Source organism: Thunnus maccoyii, chromosome 14, assembly GCF_910596095.1.
Source record: "Thunnus maccoyii chromosome 14, fThuMac1.1, whole genome shotgun sequence".
Lineage (NCBI taxonomy): Eukaryota > Metazoa > Chordata > Actinopteri > Scombriformes > Scombridae > Thunnus > Thunnus maccoyii.
The window spans coordinates 18224797-18242786 of NC_056546.1; the positions used below are offsets into that span (position 1 = coordinate 18224797).

The 17990-nt window shown below is 37.7% G+C and overlaps 1 protein-coding gene and 1 long non-coding RNA gene across 2 annotated transcripts; one reads left to right on the plus strand and one right to left on the minus strand.

Moving 5' to 3' along the window:
- Positions 1-6629: 6629 nt before the first annotated feature.
- On the minus strand, positions 6630-11821 carry LOC121911591. The gene is made up of 2 exons (XR_006099900.1): positions 11271-11821; positions 6630-7528 (listed from the first exon to the last, which is right to left on the minus strand). It is a non-coding gene; the product is annotated as an uncharacterized LOC121911591 (long non-coding RNA).
- On the plus strand, positions 7522-17582 carry hcrtr2 (hypocretin (orexin) receptor 2). The gene is made up of 6 exons (XM_042433181.1): positions 7522-9278; positions 14548-14791; positions 15910-16025; positions 16146-16366; positions 16576-16697; positions 17140-17582. Exons 1-6 carry the CDS (start codon positions 9129-9131, stop codon positions 17307-17309), a joined length of 1023 nt encoding a protein of 340 aa, XP_042289115.1. The 5' UTR covers positions 7522-9128; the 3' UTR covers positions 17310-17582.
- Positions 17583-17990: the final 408 nt, after the last annotated feature.

Below are 17990 nucleotides of genomic sequence, written 5' to 3' on the forward strand. Positions count from 1 at the left end.
TTTTGTCATAGCTTTTGTCATCATAAATTAGTTTTATTTAGTTATTGTCTCATTTTCATCAGTGAAATCATTGACAAAAACTATGACAAAAATTATTTGTCAATGAAATTACCACTGGTGTGCGCACTCTTTGCTCTTCTTGTTCTACCACTTATGAAATGGCTTAGAGGTTGTAATTTTCCACAGAGGTTTGATATGTTTTGAAATAGGACGCCAGGGCAGGACTTAACTTTGAGAGACACTTGATTAAAGAGGTCATCAGGCAGGACAAAGACTAGTCATTGAGATCAATCAGCTCCTCCATCTGCCGCTGTTATGTTGGAGGTAAAGACAAAAAAGACAAGGTGTTTTTTTTATCCCAGACCTCAGCCCGGTCTCAGCCTTTGGCAGCAGTGACAGCAATTGTTGGTAATGTTTTCATAAATAGAAACTCAGATATCCACTTGAGGCTCCAACCAAAAAATGTTTTGGAGTTCTTATACAGAAAACAACACTTTCCTTGACTACACTGTATTGTTTCTTATTTCAAACGGATAAAAACATATAAAGTTTGGAATTTCATGCTAGCTAGGCTAGCTACTTTATTGCCACGCTCTCTCAGCCTGCCGGTACTTCCTGTATCAACATGCTATATCCAGATGTTATACTGCCACCTACAGGTTACACATATGTAAACACTTATCAATAAAGTTAAGTCTTCATTTAGCTCTTATAGAAGGCATAAATGTGATTTGAAAAATGGAAAAGAGTGGTTTTGGAGTCGACTGCACAAACAGCCTCAGGAAGAATTCTGGAAGAAGTTGTGATAGACTGCTGCAGGCTAAAGCAGGGGAAGAAACATGAGGCGATTCTTTCCAATGATCTGTGTAACCTTAACTAACCCAGCATGAATAAAACATGTAATTAAAGCAGACTTTTACAAACCTGTCTACAGGCAACCACAATGTCCTTTGAAGTCCTCATGATTTTGACCAAGCTTTATGCCTTCAGGTTTTGTGCCGGTATTCAGTTTCAGAGATTAAGTCCAAAACATTCAGAATAAAAGTGTCATCTCCACAAATGTTAACTTATTAAAAACTTATATTTGTCAGAAAAACTGTTTTGACATAATATTTTTTTAATTAAAAATCAAAGGTGAGTTTGAACACTGTTCTGATATATTGGTAATATATTATAGAATATCAGTATATATTACTGTAGTCATTGTTTGTTGGCCAATTATTCATCTGTAGTTTTGTTTGTATGCTATTATTCTGAAGGCCAGAGACACATACCAGAAAGTTTTATTGTTGCCAGGGGAATCAATCTATTCATTACCTTGCTGATCTCAAGTTACACATGTATGTCATCAAACCCCATTTCTGGCCATATTTCAATGTCCAAATTCAGGTATTGCACCTCTCCTCACTCCCAGCTGCAATATTAAGTTTGGCCACTTTACAGGGGTGAGGAGTTGGTTGGTATCAAATATAAAAGTGATGTCAGAGTGCACTTTCTAGTATGCATAATGGAGTGGCAGTACTTGCAGTAGACATATCCATACACCTTTCTAAAATTACTCAAACCCCTTTATTCATGTTTTGCTCCTCTTTCTACTCTACGCTTTTGGGCCGTATGGCCCCAACAATTAACAGTCACCCGCTGTTTTGTTGCACTTTTAATTAATTTCATGGCCAGGTTTGCTGCCTGGCTGCAAAATGCCCAAAAGTGCTTTGGCACATCTCCAAACAACAAAATTAATTTTGCATTTTGTCAAATATAATTAGATTTTTAAAAATTAAATAATTTCTGAAATAAAGAAAATACGACACAATAGTATTTCTGTATTCATATTTGAAACTCTGCATTCCAGGACAGTAAAAGGTTTATAGAGGTTGCAAGTAGCAAATGTGATTAGACATGATTATATAATTATTGGTTAATATAATACATACACCCCATATCCAAGAGTGCCACAGGTGTGTTTGTTAAAGGGGGAATAATTCTCCAGTAGAATCCTTGTTGCAGATTTTTTGAGAACAGCAAATCTAAGACTGTGTAGCCTTTTGCTACAAATGATCAATTCCTTGATGCAGGTTTCTGACTAAAATGCCTGACTTCTCCTCATATCTTTTGTCCACATGAGCACATTGTTAGGAAGAATGATAGCTGGCTACATTTAAGGGCTGACACATGATCTAGATTGATCATGTAATAGCAGGTGTGTAGTGCAAAGTGTAATTAGCTGTGGGATGCAGGGCATTGATGTCATTGCAGACATTACAGTAGATGTAACGAATAATATTAATGATGGCTCATTTTTATGTATATTTTTACAGGGACAATGCACAATGAAGAAGAACACTGTAAATGTGCCAGCATTAGCCAAAAGGTTAGTTTTCATATCTCATCCCTTGGCAAGATGTCAAATTACCCATTAAAACAAAAATCATAAAAGGAGAAAGCAGGAAAAAACATTTATGTTTGCCTCAGTCATCCCAGTAAACCAGCAATAATGGTGCATTGGCACACATAAATTTTTAGTCACACCTGTGTTTGACAAAGTATTGCTATACGAATTATAAATCTTAATGTCACTGATGACATTATAATAATCCAAGCAAGGATGAAAAACAGTAATGATAATTAAAAAAATAAAAATAAAAAATAAAATAATAATAATAATAGTAATAATAATAATAATAATAATAATAATAATAATAATAAACTTTATTTATATAGGGCTTTTCAAAACACAGAAAGTGTTTTACAATAAAAACGGAACACATTATAAAATACAAAGAGAACAGGAAGGGACATAGGGCAATGAGAGGTCTGATAACTTGGGGTAAGGCCTCTCTGGGCTTTGTAAGTAATCAATAAAATTTTGAAATCGATTGGAAGAGCAAGGGGTAGCCAGTGTAGGGAAGCCAGGATCAGTGAAATGTGATCATGTTTCCTTGTCCCAGTTAGAATCCTGGAAGAGTTTTGGATGATCTGGAGGCAGGTGAGGGATTTTTTTTACTGATGCCAGAGAGCAAGGACTTACAGTAGTCCAATCGACTGGTAATGAAGGTGTGGATAACAGTTTCCAGATTTTTGGCAGAAAGAAATGGTCTAATCTTTGAAATGTTTCTGAGATGAAGAAAGCAGGATTGAACCATCAATATAACATATCTGTCTAAGCTGAGGTTGATATTTTGGTATGCACTATCTTGTCCTATGATCAATATTTCTGTCTTATCAGCATTTAGCTGCAAGAAATTTTGTGTTATCCACTTATGGACATTATGAAGGCAGTTCTGCAGGTTGACAGTGTTCTGATAGTTTGCAGACTCATGGCTTAGATAGATCCGAGTATCGTCTGCATAAAAATGGAAACTGATATGCCTACTTATGGCTTAAAGGGAGCATGTAAATGGAAAAGAGGATTGGACCAAGCACCGAACTTTGGGGCACCCCACAGTGCACAACTATTGCAGCTGACCTGTAGTCAGTGATACCAACAAAGAAATGCTTGTCTTTTATGTAGTACCTGAACCACTGCATAGCAGTGCCACTGATACCCACCCAGGTTTCAAGACGGTCCAAAAGGATATCATGGTCAGTGGTTTTGAAGGTTGCGCTTTGACCCAGAACAAGAATGGATTGATGGCTAACATCAGCTGACAGGAAAAAGCCATTTATGACCTTATGAAGAGTAGTTTCAATACCATGTTTTTTTCTAAAAAAAAAAAAAAAAAGTTTTCATGAATAAAGGCTTGTAGTTGATCTGCTACTACCTTTTCTAAAACCTTAAAATGGGAACTTAGAAATTAGTCTGTCACAGCCCAGCTCCTCAGCTGCAGCAAAAAAGGGAAACCAGGCGAATTTACTACTGTGGACAAGCATATTTATTTACAAATAATGAATGAAAAACAGAAGAAATGTGGAAGTCACTAATCAGTGGTGTAAGCATGTATGGTTGTGTGTATGTGTGTCAGTAAACAAAAGCAAAACAGCCGCGCTGCGGTGGGAGAGGAAGAGAGGAGAGCAAGCTCTGTGGAATATATACAAGAAACCACACCTGGGCCTGGTGTGGCTCATGAAGCAGATGATGACCCTCCGCCCTGCCCCAGATCCTGCAAAACAAAGAAAAACCAGCAAAACGAACCAAAAGAACACAGGAACATCTAATGGAGCAGAGAGGTTGTCACAAGTCAAAATTGTTAAGATCAGAGGAATCAAGAGACAGCTTTTTAAAAGTGGTTGGACAAGAGCAGCTTTAAAAAAAAAATCAGGAACGGAACCTGTTGACAGAGAGCAGGTTCGAATTTGCAGAATAGAGGGGCTTACTGTGCTTAAAACTTCCTTTAGAAATTTTATAGGAAGAATATCTAAAGGACAAGTTGAAGGTTTCACTTTCTTTACCATATCAGTCAGTGTTGAAAATGAGCAGAGGGAAACTGCACAGGGTTTTTCAACAGAGACAGGGGGATCTGGGGGAGAAATATGCAACTTCTAATTGAGATCTGAGTAAAGAAGGAAAGAAACTCGTTGCACTTCTCATCTGAAATCAGGCCCAGGGGAGGATCAGTGACATGACTCACAATGTTGAACAGCATTCATGGATTGGACTGGTTGTTTTCAAATGATCAAATAGCCTAATTAATTCAAACAAGTCAGACAAGTTGTGTTTAAGACATGATTAATATTGTGCATTGTAAAACATTCTCAGACTTAGAGTGCTTATAAAATATGCAAAACCAGATCATTTCACTTGACTGTATCATGTCTTTCATGTCTTTGATGTTGTGTGTAGTTACATTCAGAGTCTAGACTGTTCATCTTTCTTACATAATCCACTGCATGTCTATCACACCTGCGTTTTAAAGTGACAATATCAATATAAGACAATATCACCCTACTGTGCTTCAAGGCTTGAGGAAAAAATTAGGAAACCGATTAAATCTGACAGCAGTCAGTCAACACTAGTAAATCCAGAGGAGCAAACTAAAGAACCACAAAAAATATTTGCATATTCATATGTTCCAAATTTTTCAGTGAGGTAGAAGTAGATACAATTTTAAACCATAACAGACACATGACAGTATTTTATGTCTTAAAACATCTTTAAAGCCCCCCTCCACTCAAAAATGTGTTTTCACATTCATTTTCTGAAAGTGGAAAGTTTCTCTGTGCTCACAGAAAATCTGAGTGTAAGGTGTGTACCTACGAGCATGATTTGTGACATCACAACTAGTTTGGAGCCAATCGTGGTCCAGTATTCAATCTACACAAGTGTAATGTGGAAACTTCAATCCTCCAGTGCACATAAACTGAACTGAATTTTAGTGACATAGTAGACATCTTGTGTACAGTAGCTAAACTTTTGAGATGGATTTTTTTTTATGGAGAATGAGATGTGATTTTAAGAATTTTAAGTAATTGAACTTTGTTGTAGAAAAAACATATTAGACATGCATTATTATTCAAAGTAGAGAATTTTATAAATATAATAAATATGTCTAGTGGGGATCTTTAAGCATTTGAATAGAAGCTGTATAATTTACAGCTTGTGCTATACTAGTAGTCTGCTAACCAGGCTAGCTCTCGCAGTTTATGCCTACAAGCCTACACATGCAATTTTCTGTCCCACCTGCTCTTTGTCTCACCTCAGTAGACTCTGAGTGCACTATAACATAATTTATAATAAAAAATGTATTAAATGACAATTTGCAATGTGAAGGTTGTAGTGATTGTTGTGGATATTTTGAACGATGGTCTGCTGTGGAGAAAGGCGCACACAAGACTTTTGATGTCTTAATGCTGAAAATGTATGTGTAAATGTAAAAAGCACTTAGCCAAGTGAAGAACCAAAAACAGTAAACACCAGAGTGTTTTGGTCAGATGCTGTCTCTTTCCGTTCTACCCTCTGAAGGTCTGAGTCCTAGTCTTTATCAGCCTACAATATGAAGAATTAGTCTGATTGGTTCACTAGTTTCTAAACAAGGGACTGCACTTCACCCACGACCGTTCAAGTAACGTTGCATGTAATTTCAGCAGTTTTGGTTTGAGCGTCTGACTGTGTCATCCACCTATCTGTGTTGTTTAGGGAAGCCTCCTCTGACCTTGGTAACCATGGAAATGCTGATATACCCTCTATCAGAGAGGTATCTGCCTTCCCCAAGATATCACAGACAAGGAGAAGATATCTTAATCTCTAATTAAGAATTACAGTGTGACCTCAAAGCCAAGCTTGACCCAATGTAACCCAATTTGTAACCTCTAAAGATGGAAAATTCCAAAACAATGATGAACCTACAGAGAATTATCATCTGACTCTGCAGCTTTATGGAGTTTCATAGCCCACTTCAGCTCATTGTTAAGCTGTCCGGCTGCAACTTTACTGTTTTGGTTCAATCTCACTGCTCTCATAGTGTCGTATACTACACTACCTGCTCAGCACTAAACAGCAAACAGATAGTTAGAAATTAGCTGGCGAAAATTGTGGAGCATTTGTCAACTAAAGAGCCAGATATGTCCCTTAAAAGTTGGTAAAGACCAAAAACAGAGCTAAAAGAGAGTGAATATTGGACTTACAGTACATTTATCATGTGAACAGACATACGACTCCAAATGAATGATAATGTTGCTCCATAACTGCTGAATGTGTAAATAGGCAACTGTTTAATAACAAGTTCATCATATCAGCTTGAAGGGTGATGATATGTCAATGTGTTCACAACTTGAGCACAACAAGAGCAGAGGTCTAATTGATAGCAGCGCTCTAAAACCCAACTGGCACAGTGCCAGTTTGATTCGGGTGGGCACGCTTTCCACTTCATTTCAAATAGGCACACAAAACAGCACAAGCTCCTTACGCAGACTTGAATCAATGGCTTGTGTTGCAAGTAAACAAAATACCACGTGTCCCACAGCATTGTAAAAAATCAGCACTATTAAACACATGGCTGAATATAATTGGAAATGTGCTGTTCTGTCTCTGCCAACACTTCAGTAAGGTCAATCGAGATCAATAGAAAGTGTATGACAATATTTAGGTTAGCAGCAGAAAAAAGACTTGGTGATAAGATTCTAATGATGTGAAAAATGCTCATTAGGCGTAGATCTATGTGAAGATAGGAGGTAGGACAGGATCCCCTGGAGTCTAGACGCTGGTGCAGCAAAGCCAGCAACTAGTCGATGGAAAGTCTCCGTTGAATCTCTCTGGACATCCTGCAGGTCGTTGTGTTGCGGTGGTTATCGGGAGGTGGAAGGACAGAATGACAGTAATTAAATATAATTGTAATTAAATCATTATCATTAAACATCTCTGGCATCCAAGGACTGATTGGCTTGAGAATTGAGAATGTAAGGACTTTGACAGTGTTAGATAACAGGAGTGATGGAGAAGATTAGCATTTATTGAACAAAGGTTCATTTAAAACTGTAAAACAATGAAATTAAAGCTTATCACAGCATCTCGATTACCGGCTGAGATTCAACGTCGTACCTGCTGCCTCATGTGCCGCCTGCACTACACAGAAGAAGGTCTTCCTTTTCGTTGCTGCAACATAAATGTCATGTCAACACAGATAAATGGAGCCTAGACCCTGGAGACAGTTGCGTACGTGTGCAGGGTCTTTAGGATAGGCTATAAGATGTGGGGAGAGTGTTATATTATCTGAAGTATATTTGTCATGCAGCATACAGGCACAAGAGTGGCAGAGAAAAATTTAAGTAAAGGAGGGCTATCGGGTGTCCTTCTCTTGTCTCTGTCTTGTACACTGGAACACCTGAGACCTACTCTGGTCTCTGTCCTCTGCCTTATTTAAACCCTCAGACTGCCTGTCTACTGGTGGTTCTCAATCACACCGGTGTCAGGAGATGCTTCTTCAGTGAACATTAACTATCTATATCCAAACCACCTACAGTCAAATACTTTATTTTTATCTGCTAAAAACATGTCTGAAAGTAAAAATTACAACACATGCAAGAGGGAGAGTAATCCTCAGAGGAGCAGTTCTTTGCCTGCACCTGCACCTGGTTCAGTTCATCATTTACTCTGTTAGAAATAAATCAGGAGGCAGGTGGTCGTGCACATATGAGAAATGAGTTTTGTAGACATTTCTAACCTAGTGTTTATTTAAAAATAAGGACGAGTCAAAAGTTGGGACAAAAACTTGATTTGTAGTTAAAAACTTGGCTGGAATGTAAATTGAAAAAGTAATTAGCAATGTATTAGTTATGAGTGCTCTCTAGAGAGTGCATCATTTTTCACAAGCTAGCTTAAATTCTAATTCTGAGCCACACGATTTACTCCACTAATAAGTCAATTTCAATGAAACCTCTTGACTATGGCTGTGTGATCTGAACACGCACTTCATCATTTTCACCACTTAGTGTATCTTTCATGGTTGAAATTGCATCTCTGCTACTACACATACATAAGCATACATATTGCTGAGAGTGGGCATACTTTACATACCCACCATCCTAAATTCTCTCTGTCATATTGTTCATTCATATTGCATAACAAGTGAGGCCATGTGGGAATGCAAGTTCATGCATAATTCCAGAGGCAACATCTGTTTCCCAACTCCATACTAAGACTATACATTATGTACTAATCCTCGCAGTAAGTTGTTCTTGTAATGTATGTTCCAGATCAGCAATTACTTTGGCATATACAATATTATCATAACAAGTAGATATTATCGGCAAAACTGTGAAAATAAGACCAAAGTCTTAATGAACCAGAATTTTCCAAATTCAGTCAAATTTCTTCACTTTCCCAGTTTGAATGAGCACATTCTCAGTTAGTATAACTACTATGAAACAGGGAAACTGTTAACATTTATCTCTGTTCAGTTGTTCATTATCTGACCATAGAAAATGTAATTAGCAACAGACAGAATATATGTGATGTTGTCAATGAGTGTGGAAAAATTGCCTTATCTAACTTTGACACTACAAACACAGTAATCAGTAATGTTCCTTCAATAATTAAATTAATAATTATTAAATTTTGATTCAAACACTGTGATTGACAATATGCCTTCAAGACAGCAGTGATTAACATTAAATACCCTGCAGCTAATGTGATAAATATTGTATATTGTGCATCTTTTTTTTCAGTTTGTTTTGCAGTGTGGAAAAACCGCCACATGCGTACTGTGACCAACTACTTCATAGTGAATCTCTCCTTTGCTGATGTCTTGGTCACCATCATCTGCCTGCCTGCGAGTCTTGTGGTAGACATCACAGAGACGTGGTTCTTTGGAAAAACTCTTTGCAAAGTTGTGCCTTATCTGCAGGTAAGAGATCAACTCTGACATCTGTGTTTCATACAGGATATTAGAAATCTTGATTTGATCCAAACTACTTCACTCTTAAAAGCTTTTTTAATACAGACCAAGACCTGTGTTTCTATTATTTTTACATTTTCTTCACTCTGTATTGATGAATATAAAAAATATGTATTTCATATCCCATGAGATGGGCACAATGTGAGACCTTTTATGTTATCCCATGGTGGTGTAATGCCTTAGGCAAGTCTTTTGCTTTCTCCATTTTCAAAATTCTATTGCAGCATCATCCCCACCATGCGAATACATCTGTCAAAGGAAAATCATCCCTTTTTTGATAACACACTGTCGGCCACATGGACAGCAGTATTGAGAGAGTGAACCAAAATCTGTACAAATCCTATATCCTGCACACTAAACCAATCCAACTATATTCTATGCACATATCAAAGTGAATTTCATCTCCACCATGGCACAAAGTGTGGTCTTGAATAACTGTGATGTACAAGGCAAGTTCTGTGTGGATGTGGTGTTAAACCAAGAGATTCCTGTAAATTCGTGAATTAGTCAATCCAGACATGAACAAAAAAATATGTGAATTGTTCTGCCGCGCTGACCCCTAGCTCACCACACACATCACACCTCATGGCAGTGATTCAGCAGTGTAGTTGCTGCTGTATTGTAATTGCTGCTGAGACAGTATTTCTAAGAGCTACTTCCCTTTGCTTTTGTAAATCCAACAAGATCTTTTTCTACCAAATTAATTCCCACTTGGGTTTTATTTCAATGCTCCCTGCATAGTGTGTAGCATTTTGCCACAGGCCTCAGGAGGGATCATCCCCAAAGAACCAAAATGGTGCCTCTGTAATATTACTGTGTATGCATCTGCAATACAGTATGTTGTAAATCCAATGACATGACTGATGCCTGAAAAGGATTATGTTTGTGGAAACTGTGTTATGAATGAACAAGAAGTTACTGAAACAGCAGCAGCACAAACTGAGTCCTCGGTTTGCAGTTGCAAGAGAGATTGGCTTAAAGCAGCACAAGAAAAAGATACTGTATATTGGAAACCCTAAATGAAAGCATACAGCTGCTACCTTAGCTAGTATTGAAGGTCTGTAATGCCTTTAATGAGTTATCTGTAGGGTGCAACTAAAGCCACAAAGAACTCATAATTTTTGAAAAAGGGCCTATATACTATATATACACATTATATCTATGAGATTGTTTTGTCAACTTCTGTTTCCAAGGTCAGGAATGTACTTTCAATCTCAAAATTGGAATTTGAACAAATTTATTTTCTTCATGTATTCATTTCTTATGTAGCGATTTCTGTACCTTTTCCTATAGGTATTGCCCTGTGTTCTTTAACTTAATTCCCTAATTTGATTTAGTTAAGCCCTTATTCCTGTCTTTTAGAGTGTATTTTAATATTAATCATTAATAACTACTTCTTCCCTTACTTTTGTGGCTTTCTTAGTTATGTTTATATTTAACAAGAATCACAGAACACTATGTCCCCATAAATTAACTCAAAATGTATTAACTAAAGTGGAAAATAGACATTTCAAATGAAAATAATACACACACTAAAATAACAGTAACCCAAGGAGGTAGCAGTCTATTGACCCTTCACAAAAATAAACAGTTTATACTCACACAAATAAATTTTATATGTGTCCCTTTAACCTTCTTGAGTTATAGTATTGTATCTCTTAATGTACTTTTTGCCTATCTCTAAATACCATAATGCAATGCCAAAGGTAGAAAAAATTGACTTGAATGAATTCTTATGGTACCCTTTAACTGGCACTTAACCTTGTGGGCCCACACACACTCTCACCCTCACACTCACACAAGCCGGCAACCCAAAAATTACTGGAAATTAAATAAAACAAACCCCCGTTGCAGGCCCGGACGATACTGGGGAACGTGATGGCCAAAAACAGATGAAGCCGTTTCACTCTTAACGAGCAGAAAATAAAGCCCAGTACTCACAATAGCAGCGTTAGTCTCCGAGTCCTGATGTTACACAATCAAGCATGGTGGAATAAACTGGCGGGAAGGTGGCTGACCGTGGCGAGCCGAGGCGGACAGGAGTGGCCCGACAGATGGAGTCCTCTGTCTCCCTCATCGCCAGAGGGGCTACCAGGCTTTATCCTGGTCACCTGGAGCACTATCCGGGCTGTCCCAGCGCTTTTGGAGCAGTTAAAAGCACTATCTGAGCAATTCAATCACTTTTGAAGCAGTTCAAAGCACTAGCCGAATAGTCCAATCACTTTATGGGCAGTTCAGAGGACTCCCTTGTAGGCAGCTAGCTAGGCTAACTAGCTGCAAAGGCTAACTCACAACATCGGCTAATGTGTCGACGTTTTACTTCACTACTCACAGTACACACATACGACGTTCGCTGGTTTACAGTCTTTTGCTCTAATTTCTACAGCACTATAACTTACAAAAATACTTTGGAACGTTACTCTTGTAATTACATCTCTTCTCGTGTTTTTCTCTGCTTCGCTTTCTTGTAACTGTTCTTGCTCTCTCCATGTTTTTTCCCGACTCACCACATACTTGCTAGCTCCCGCCCCTCAGCCAATCACAATACAGGGAACAAGACATGACTCATAAACAACCAATCACATATAATAAAACTAAACAAGGTACCGTTGTACTCTATTTACACTACATCCATGAGGCTCACCCAGTATGCTGCAAACAAGCTACCCTATATGGCAAAATATATTGTTTATAATGAATTGAAGATGTAAATACTAACCAAAACATATTCGCTCTGAACAGAATTTATAAGAAACTAGTGGTAGCCAAGAAATTCAGTAATAATGGTATTTTAATGTCAGATAAAAGTACCCTCAGCTACACTTATGAAAAAAAGGTTAGGGATTTTTTTTTGAACAGGTGCAATATTACAAAAAGGTGTCTTATTAATACTTGAATGAAGTGCAGCATCTTTTCATTTTTGCAATTGCAGTTAAAAAAGTCACATCTTCTTGACAGTAGTTTAAGGAAGTTGTTGCAACAAACATTTGATGAAATGTTATTGAAGCTATAATCAGGCCTTCAAATAAGTGTCGTTTGTGGGAACTGGATAGAAATGTCCTTAAACTGACATTCTTTCCCAATGTGGCATCCTTCTCTTTTGTGGGAGAAAATTACCATCTGCCAGCAAACCCTGCTATCCACAAAAACCTGTAACCAATTTCAGTTGCATACAGTAATGCCTGACATCCTAGATTTGTCCTATTGTCAATAAACTCCATGAAAATACCAAAACCAACAATGGTTTGGTCTGTCTCTTTATACTTTCCGCTTTGCTGCCCTGTCTGTGGCAATTAGCCCCAAGCCCATTAAAAACAGACAATTACAACATAATTTCATTTTTTTAAAGGCTTAATAACTTCATGTCGTTATTTCAAACCTTATTCAAACAGGAGTAAATAGTGCAGTTGTCTGGGACTATTTTCAGCTGTGGATTAATACATATTTGTTGGTGAGTATTTACTCCAGCAGGACTGTGTATGTGGGATTGGCTCAAAATAAATGACAGTGCCCATATTTTAATGAGTGCTATTGTGTGGCATTGATGTGTTTTAATAGGTGAGGTGACACTGAGAAATATGATATATCAGGCTTTTGCTACACAGACAATTCTCGGTAGGATCAATTCATTGTTGATTTTGGTCTTTTCATGGGATTTGTTGACAATATAAAGATGCAATGAAGTGTCTTGATTGTCCTATCTTAAAATTGTTACTGACGCCCTGCAGTTCGCCTACCAGGTGATCCACTCTGTACTGTATATGATGTGAACAAGACAGGTTTCCCTGTGGTTTCTGTCTGTATCACATTCATCGTAATCAGCATTTAACATCATCATCCCGGAATATTTCAAGGTTATCATACAAAGCTGAGCATAGCTGTCAATATACTATTGAATTTCTGTCAGGCAGAAGACAATTATGTGGGGATTTGTCCCCTTCTGCCTACAGGGCAAATCAACAAAATGAGTCAGCAAAGGTGATTTAGTGTACTACTGGCATCCTTAAGCTAAACATTTCAAAGTGATGGAGCTGAGCATTCATTTTCCCACAGGAAATTAACCCCCAGGTTTATCTCCCACCTAAAATTGCAAAAATTTGCAACACCCTGAAAATGGCCTGAGAGGATCTCCAACACAGGAAGTGCATAAACATGCCACATCTAATGTTGGTCCAATTTCACAAATTAATAGTTGAAATCTCACCTCATCTGGTACGGCCTGGCCTTCCCCATTGTCTCCTTGAGGGCAAGGCAGGTGTGTAATTCAGATAAAGGTGAGAGTAGATTGCACTCCATCAAAGAGATGAGGAAGAAGATTGTTGTTGACCCCTTGCACTATCAGACTAACTGAACCCTGCTAATCTGCACTCACTCATCTGTGACGTTACTGTGCTGGTGGATCATTTGATTACCATTATTAGACCATCGCTCTTATACACTGGATTAAGAGGTTCAATCCTATTATTGTGAAAGTGTTTGCACCCATTGTGTTTTGGTGAATACAAGTGATTGCTAATCTGATTCACCCTGGAAATTAAAAATGGATGAAATCAGCCATCATGGTGCTTTATTCACCACCACATTGTTTACGCTGATGCCACTAGTCAGGGCCAGTTTAAACATAATTTACTGTTATACTGCAAAATTTATCAAGGATGCAATTCAGACTATTTAATACTGAATATTTTTTGTCTGATGGAGCTTGTTCTTATTTTTTTCACAAAATGAAAAGGAGGTTGCATTTCAGATCCTTCATCTCTACCACAGAAAGCAAAGTGATTTAATATTCTAAGTAACAATGCATGGATTTAATTCTTGGTAACCCTTTTTTTAAAACACTTAAGTGGAAACTATTGTCTGTGGTTGCTGCAATTACTTTTGTAGCCTGTGCTTGTGTTCGACAAAATAAAAGGATGCTCAAACTGCTTGATATAAGAGGTTATAGTTAAGTAGAAAGACTGTTGGCTGAGGACTTGCTTTAGAGCCATGTAATGTCTCAGAGATTTAAAAAGAAGAAGAAAAAAACCTCAGCAAGAACACATTTTGAAAATTCAAAAGGCAGCAGAACATTTCATGTGTGCTATTTGTCAAGCATGAATGAAATGAGAAGCTATCAGATCCATGTTCTGGATTCTGACTAGTAGTGAAAGTAATGAAAATACCTTTCCCAGAATATTGTTTCTATCTAACTGGTGTTTATTTTCTCTATTTTTTTCAGACCATTTCCGTTTCCGTATCAGTCCTAACACTGAGTTGCATTGCCCAAGACCGATGGTACGCTATCTGCCACCCACTGATGTTCAAGAGCACAGCCAAGAGGGCTCGCAAGAGTATTGTTGTCATCTGGGTTGTGTCGTGCATCATCATGATCCCTCAGGCTATTGTGATGGAGTGCAGCAGCCTGCTGCCTGAACTCACAAACAAGACAAGCCTGTTTACAGTGTGTGATGAACATTGGGGAGGTTAGTTTTCACCAATCCCACTCACACACATGAAAACATTGTACAAAATATTTTGTATACTGCCACATGCATGGGTTAAACTGAGACCAGATGACTAACCAAAGGACAAAAAGGACAACTTACAGTTACATTTGCTGGGCTTCTTTTTAAAAAGACAGGTCAGGGTTTCTCCTTGATCAAAGACCTCAAAAGAGGAGAACCTTGCAAAGAGAAAAAGCTTTTCAACCACTCACCTTCATTAAGTTACAGGCAGACTATCAATTTTATACCTTTGAAACATTGATTGCTTACTTTTATTGACACATGAAGATGAGAGTCAATGAAAAAAATAACTATCAATTGAAATGTCTCCGATGTCAGATATAGCATATATATTCTTTGTAGGCTTACTGTATTAAAGGTCCAACATTTTGGGAAATACACACTCACTTTCTTGTTGAGTTATATTTTCTATATTTTTCTTACTGTCAACAAATCACATGTGCAGAGACAAATCAGCAATGAACTGATCAGACTTACAAGTATTGTGTGTGTATCAAAAGCCTGCTGTAGACCTCCTTTATTCTCCAAAAACGATTAAAAACATGTCAGTGAGACACACTGTTGCACTGGGTGACATGTTCCTTCGCCTGGAACAACAGAGTCTGGGCATGTTCATTTGTTTAGAAACAGCTCCAAAGACTAACAACAGTGTTGACACTTTCAGTCTCCGAAGAGTAGTTTCATGTATGGCAGACACCACAACAAATGTGTGGGAACATGGGTCTGTTTACAGTGCTTCACTAGCTTGTTGTGCTACATATCACAACCTCTTTGTACTGTATTGTACATTGTAAATAACTTTAGTATTAAGTCAAGAGTTAGTGATATGTTGCACAACAAGCTTGCCTCTGCCTTACATGGAACTACTCTCCAGAGACTGAAAACGTGATCTCTGGTATTAGTCTTTGGAACTTGCTTTTATTGGACAGTTGATAGTAGAATAGCAGAGCATTTGCTACAATGTATGACTATTCTTAAAAAAAAAAACATTTTTTGTCCTTATTTCCAGCAGTTTTCAGTCAAATTGCCTGTTGTATGTCCCTTTGTGTGAAATCATGATTATGTTCTTTCCACAGCTGAGATCTACCCCAAGGTGTATCACATCTGTTTCTTCATTGTCACATACTTTGCACCATTGTGTCTCATGGTCCTGGCATACATTCAGATATGCCACAAGCTGTGGTGTCAACAGGTATGTACAATATTCTAGCCTTTTACATCAGCTCTTAAAATGCCAGACTCAAACATAAATAAACTGATCTTCCTCTGGCAAGCTTACACTGTCTGATGTATGCAAATATTTTTTTAACAGATTCCTGGAAGCACATCAGTTTTGCAGAAGAAGTGGAGATCCATTAAGTGCTCAGGTCGGACTCCGGGGCTGGGAGAGTCTGTTAGGGTCAGGACCAGCACTGTTTGTGCTGAGATCAAACAGGTCCGAGCCCGGCGCAAGACAGCTCGCATGCTGATGGTGGTGCTCTTTGTTTTTGCTCTGTGCTACCTGCCCATCAGCGTGCTCAATGTCATGAAAAGGTAGTAATCTCTCATGCTCTGCTGCTGTGAGGACCATAAGCCACTCAAATAGAGAGAGATAAATAAGAGACTGTGATAAACTGTAATATTTTTCATTCTGAAGTCACCTTGGTACTTTTGTGTTTTATACTGACTGCTTGTGTAATGTTGAAATCATGCATAAAGTGAATGAATCTCATACTGATACCATGCCATACTTTTACCTGCAGAGTCTTTGGGGCTTTCAAGAGGACAAATGACAGAGAGACAGTGTATGCATGGTTTACTTTCTCACACTGGCTCATATATGCCAACAGTGCAGCAAATCCCATCATCTACAATTTCCTCAGTGGTAAGTTTGTAACCTGTCTAATCCCTTTAGACCAGTTTTATGAGGCCATTACTGCCCTCTGATGGACAGTTTGGCAACAACAATAAAACTCACTGCTTTAAATCTTTCTTCTAGTTCTGCATTTACAAATATCAATCTGAGACAATGTTGCATTTGTCACAAACATTTCTTACATGAAAATTGTCACATGGCCCTGAAAATGATCCATGACATACACATCTCAGCTATTAGTCATAATGTACTGTGCTGAAAAGCAACAAAACATTATGTATTTATGATGCTGAATACAGTCAACTAAATCTTCTTCAACATTTGTTACTAATAAATCTGAAAGTCATAATGACTAGAGGACTGAAAAAATGCTTTTTTTGATCCAAAGTGTGTAAAATGTTCAAACTGAAGGTTTCCTGTGTGGATTTGATTTCTCTCTCTCTTTTCCCAGGGAAGTTCCGCGAGGAGTTCAAAGCAGCCTTTTCTTGCCATTGTTATTGTCAAGGCCAAAATCGGACAAAGAGAATAAGGACCAGAACAAACACAGAGAGCCGAAACCCCCTGTCAACTCAATTTAACAACATAGACAATGTGTCACGTATATCAGATCAGATAGTGTAGTCTAATAATCCAGGTGAGGAGTTATGATGACTAATCCATGCAACAAAGGACACAGTCATCATTAATGTGGAAATCCAAATGTGAAAACCTGATTATAAAAACAAGCATCTGAATAGAAAAGAATGATTGTTGGTATGTTTAGTAAGTTTCACAGGACCCTTTATTGAGATCTTTAGAAAACTAAACAGTTTTCTGAGGACCCTTTGACTTCTTTGACATGATCACAGACACAGTAGGACTCTCGGATGTATAGTATGTAATAAGTCATACAAATGCTACATGTACTTTATGATGAAGATTATGTGAAATGATTTAATTTCACATGGATATTTTTATTGTATTGTACTGTAAATGTACTATTTTGAATGCATAATTTTATTTTCGCTTCAGTATTTCAGATTATGATTGATTAATTTACTGTTAAAAGGAAGTATTTATCAATATTTTTTTGTTTATTTGTTGGTTGGTTGGTTGGTTTTATGTATTTTTATGACAATACAGGAGCAGTTGCTATGGAGAACAAGTCTCAGCGTTGCTCAGATTTGTAATTTGCCTCTTTAATTAGCAGGTGTCTGCATTCAGCAACATCAGTCAAATGGACTTAATAATTGTATTACTGCTGCCCATTTGCCCACTGTGCTCTGTTAGCAGCAAAGCAAAATTAAGTTTTAAACATCATAC